Here is a 4,754-nt window from a genome sequence, read left to right as displayed (position 1 = left end):
ATTAAATTATGGCCATTTCATATCATGTTTCAGTTAGTATTTAATCCTCCATTCCATTTTGCTTACTATTGTTGTTTTGAAGCTATTCATTTTAACCTGGAACATTATCCCTTCATCATTTTTTCATTTTATCACTTTTCACATTTTTTATTTTGTTTCTATGTAAGTGCACATCTAATGACTTATCTTTGTGAAAAATTTATGTGAACAAAGCAGGTGTAATTTCTGCTCTTTTGGTTCATGCCATAAAACAACAAGGGCATAAAACAATGAAATAAACGTGTTAAAAATAATGTCCTCAGGAAGAAACATATGAAGAAAGCTATTCCGTCTAAATAGGTAGAACTGTCATGGTGTGGGCAGGATCTGTGAAGCATGGTCTGGGGAGGTGTTTGCAGGTTGGATGAAGACCTGAACCAGGAACAGAGTGGTGCACCCCGGGTGTTTCAAAAAAGAGATGAAAACCCAAAGCCCCCAAATAAGATAGAATTGGTGCCACATAAGGAAAGGGAGAAAGGGGATAACCTCACCCACTATTGGGCCACAAAAAAACAAATTGGTCAAATGACAATGGAAAATGTACAGAAAACAAATCTTTTACTGTATTTATCTGCCAAGACGATTTTCTTCCTCACAGTATCTTGGGGATCACTTGAGCTTATTAAATCTCTATTCCTGCTCATCCCCCTCCCCCAATCTCTCCTATCCATTCATTGAACAGATTTCTTTATGTTTTTTAAAAACAGGGCAGAAAATGACCATCAAATACAGAACCTCAAATCATATGTCCATGGAAGGCTTAAGAATTGGAATTTCCAGAAACATTTCTACATCTGACAAGTGAAAGATCACTGATTGGGTCAGCTTGTGTTCTATCCATTCCTAGCATCATCAGTATGGCTGGGGCTGAGACAGACATGGTGGTGGTGGTGGTGGTGGTAGTGGTGGTGGTGGTGGTGGTGGTGGTGGGTGTGATTTGTGGATGTGAGCTGTCCTCAGACCACTGGTAGATGCACTCATACACTCCAGGGTGGTTCTTACAATATAAGGCTCGAAAGCAATCAAGACCAGGTACTAAGGAGGGGATCTGTTTCCATTCACAGGACACCTTTGCAATAAGAATAATAGAGCATAAGAGGCTGTGGGGGTGTGAAAGTCCCTGTGCCTGAGGTTTCAGCAGTGGCAGAGAGGCCACCTCACTCCTCAATGTGTTAGCCACCACTTCTCATCACGCTCCCTCCTGTTCATTCATCTTCTAAACTGGCTTCATTTTTCTGACTTGAACATTTGAAAGAAGCACCTCCTTCCTCTGGACCTTTTCACGGGCTAGTCCCTCTGCAGGGCTCACACTTTCCCACATCTTCTTATATATCTCTTCCTCTCTTGAGTTAAAAAATTTTGAGGGCCAAAATCTTCCTTTAAAACAAAGGTTTATTGAGCCAAATTCCAGCCAGAAAAGGAGCAGGTGATTGGGCATGAAGTCTAAACCACAAGCAGCAGAGCGGGGTAGAAATGTCATGTCCACTGACCTGGAGTTGACGGCTCTTTACACTTTATATTTTGGGGAAGAAAAAGGTACTTTTTTGAAAGAATTTTCATTGGCTACTGATAGCGGTGGGGGCATCAAGAGAAGGTAAAGTGCAGCAGTTCTAGGACAGGTACCAAAGAAGAAATATTTACTACTTTTAATTGGTTACAGGTAACAGTTCTGAAAGCTCATGCATGTGAAGGATTCAGGGGCATCTAGTGGTCACTACAGAAGTTGATTCAAATTCCAACATACATTCAGGAATGTGAGCAGCTTTTTGTAAGTGAGCCACAGCTTTTGCCTAGTTGATGACTGTTGTCTTTCTCTCACTCTCTGGCCCAACTGCTATTTAATTTAGGACGTCTCAGATTTTCTCCTGCTCACTTTGGCGGTCTCTGTTCAAAAGTCACCTTGTTTGCAGATCTACTTACACACCCATGAAAAACAGAAGTCCCTACTCACGCTCTCCTTTAGATGTGCTTTCCTTTTGTTCATACCACTGCCACCACCTAAAGTAACTTATCATTTTATTATTTGCTTCTACATTCTTTCTCCCTCATTGGATTATAGAAACTTGTTCTTCAGCACCCTTTTCTCACAACCTGGACAGTGCCTAAACATGGTCAGCACTCAATTTACATTCCTGAGAAACATGAAGAAATTCTCAGTAAAACTGTAGAATACATGATCCCCTCAGAGGCACAGGTGATTGGGACAAACACTCCATATCAGGGGTGGCACTGGATATTCCCTACAGGGGACCATATCCATAAACAAAATATTAAAATTAATGTCTGGTCTATAAAATATGAATTGTAGCATTTCAAGTACATGAGCAATGCAAAACTGTGTGAAATTTATTCATGTTATTTTAATCTTTCTTTGTAGTCACCTCCAACACATGGAGCCAGTGAATCTTACACAAATTTCAAATTTTTTTCTTCTGGGATTTTCAGAGAAACCAGAACTACAACCTCTCATATTTGGGCTTTTCCTCTCCATGTACCTGATCACTGTGTTGGGAAACCTGCTCATCATCCTGGCCGTCAGCTCAGACTACCACCTCCACACACCCATGTACTTCTTCCTCTTCAATCTGTCCTTGCTAGACATCTGTGTCACCTCCACCACCATCCCAAAGATGCTGGTAAACATCCAGACACAGAACAAAGCCATCACCTATGCAGGCTGCATCGCCGAGACATATCTTTTCATACTTTTTGCTGGGTTGGATATTTTGCTCTTGACCGTGATGGCCTATGACCGGTTTGTGGCCATCTGCCACCCCCTGCACTACACGGTCATCATGAACCCCCGGCTCTGTGGACTGCTGGTGCTGATATGCTGGATCATAAGTATCCTGCATGCCTTTCTACATTCCTTAATGGCATTACGACTGTCCTTCTGCATGGACGTGGAAATCCCTCACTTTTTCTGTGAACTCAATCAGTTGATCAAACTTGCCTGTTCTGACACCTTTCCTAATAACGTGGTGATGTATTTTGGAGCTGTCTTCGTTGTTGGTGGTCCTTTTGTTGGGATCCTTTACTCATATTCTAAGATAGTGTCCTGCATACATGGAATGTCATCAGCTCAGGGGAAGTACAAAGCATTTTCTACCTGTGCGTCTCACCTCTCGGTTGTCTTATTATATTATGGTACGATCCTAGGAGTGTACCTTAGCTCTGCTGCTACCCAGAGCTCACACTCAGCTGGAACAGCCTCGGTGTTGTACACCGTGGTCACACCCATGCTGAACCCCTTCATCTACAGTCTCAGGAACAAAGACATCAAACAGGCTCTGAAAACATTCTTTGTGAAGAAAACTACAAACTGGTCAGTTGTCCTAAGACTGCAGATGTGCCCATGTTTGCAGAGTCAGACAGTGTGATGATGGTCAGGCTACTGAAGTAGAACTTGCTCTTTCCTTTTATTTCCTGAAATTTCTATTTCTTTGACCTCATCTTCTCTATTCAATTTATGTAACTCAATTAAGTTGTCTGCTCTCTCAGATATTCAACAACTATTCTCTTTGTTGTTTTTCTACTTTCTCAAATTTATTTCCATCATGGACCAGATATATTTGGAAAATTTCATTTACCTAATGAGGCAACATGGATATTTCTCAAATGACATATATCTTAGCAAATATATTTTTTTACTAAAATAATCATCCTGAATTACACGACTCCTATGGAAAAATATACTCTTAATGACCATGGCATTTTATACAATTTGAAAAGAGAGGAAAATCTGAGACTTGTGTTTTTCACTCTGATGACTGACATTCTTTGGTATATCACTATTTTAACTGCTCTTCCTGGTAATGTAGACGCTAACATAAAAGTGTGTTTAATAACAGATCACTGGGTTTTATTCTCCTTGTTAAGATTCTGGGTTTTTTGTTTAGTGTTCACAATCCCTACCTTCCCCACTTGCAAAATGACTATCAAATCCATGTCTCCAAGAGGGACTCTTCACTGAAAGACAAATTTTAATAAGTAGGTTGACTTATTACCGCCTTAAAATCACAGATGAATTTCAATATGATGAACCAAATTTTTAAATCACACACTGTATTACTATGAAAATATTTATTCTTCATGCTGTACATCTATTCATTGGAGTATGGGGGAATGATGCCTATTTGTAAGGGGGTTTATACATATCATGGAAAATTGGTTGGTGTTTTTCTATGTTTTATTGAATGATCTCTATGTTTCCGTTTGAAAACTTTCAGAGCTGTCTATAATGTGACTCTTTTTATTAAATAATACAGATTCTCCCCTTCTAAAGGTTCCGTAAGCATGAAGGGGATGGTGAATGATCATTATCAGCTGCATCCATTAATTCTCTCTATTATGCACAAGATTTTATTCATGTTTAATGATTAAAGGATGACTGAAGAGAAAAATCACTTTATCGTGGGATTTTTTTATTTTTTATAAATCTTTATTGTTGAAAGTATTACATATGTCCCTTTTATTCCCTCTGGATGACCCCTTATAGCCCGCTTTGCTGCCGCCCCTCTCTCCCCAGGCCTTTAGCACCTATTGTCTGTGTCCATGGGTTATGCATATATGCACACAAGTTCCTTAGTTGATCTCTTCCCACTCACCTACCTTCCCTCTGAGATTCAACAGTCTGTTGCATGCTTCTACATCTCTGGATCTATTTTGTTCATCAGTTTATTTTGTTCATTAGATTCCACATATGAGTGAGATCA

At 39.9% G+C, this 4,754-nt stretch overlaps 1 protein-coding gene across 1 annotated transcript; it reads left to right on the top strand.

Annotated features, from left to right (window-relative positions):
• Positions 1-2,429: 2,429 nt before the first annotated feature.
• LOC308520153 (putative olfactory receptor 7A2) lies at positions 2,430-3,419 on the top strand (the record flags this gene model as incomplete). Its single annotated transcript, XM_081092696.1, has 1 exon — positions 2,430-3,419. One exon carries the CDS (start codon positions 2,430-2,432, stop codon positions 3,417-3,419), a length of 990 nt encoding a protein of 329 aa, XP_080948822.1.
• Positions 3,420-4,754: the final 1,335 nt, after the last annotated feature.

Source organism: Myotis nattereri, assembly GCF_964212035.1.
Source record: "Myotis nattereri genome assembly, chromosome: 5".
Taxonomy (NCBI): domain Eukaryota; kingdom Metazoa; phylum Chordata; class Mammalia; order Chiroptera; family Vespertilionidae; genus Myotis; species Myotis nattereri.
The sequence above is the reverse complement of the archived record's forward strand: the minus strand, read 5'-3'. Positions and strand labels throughout refer to the sequence as shown.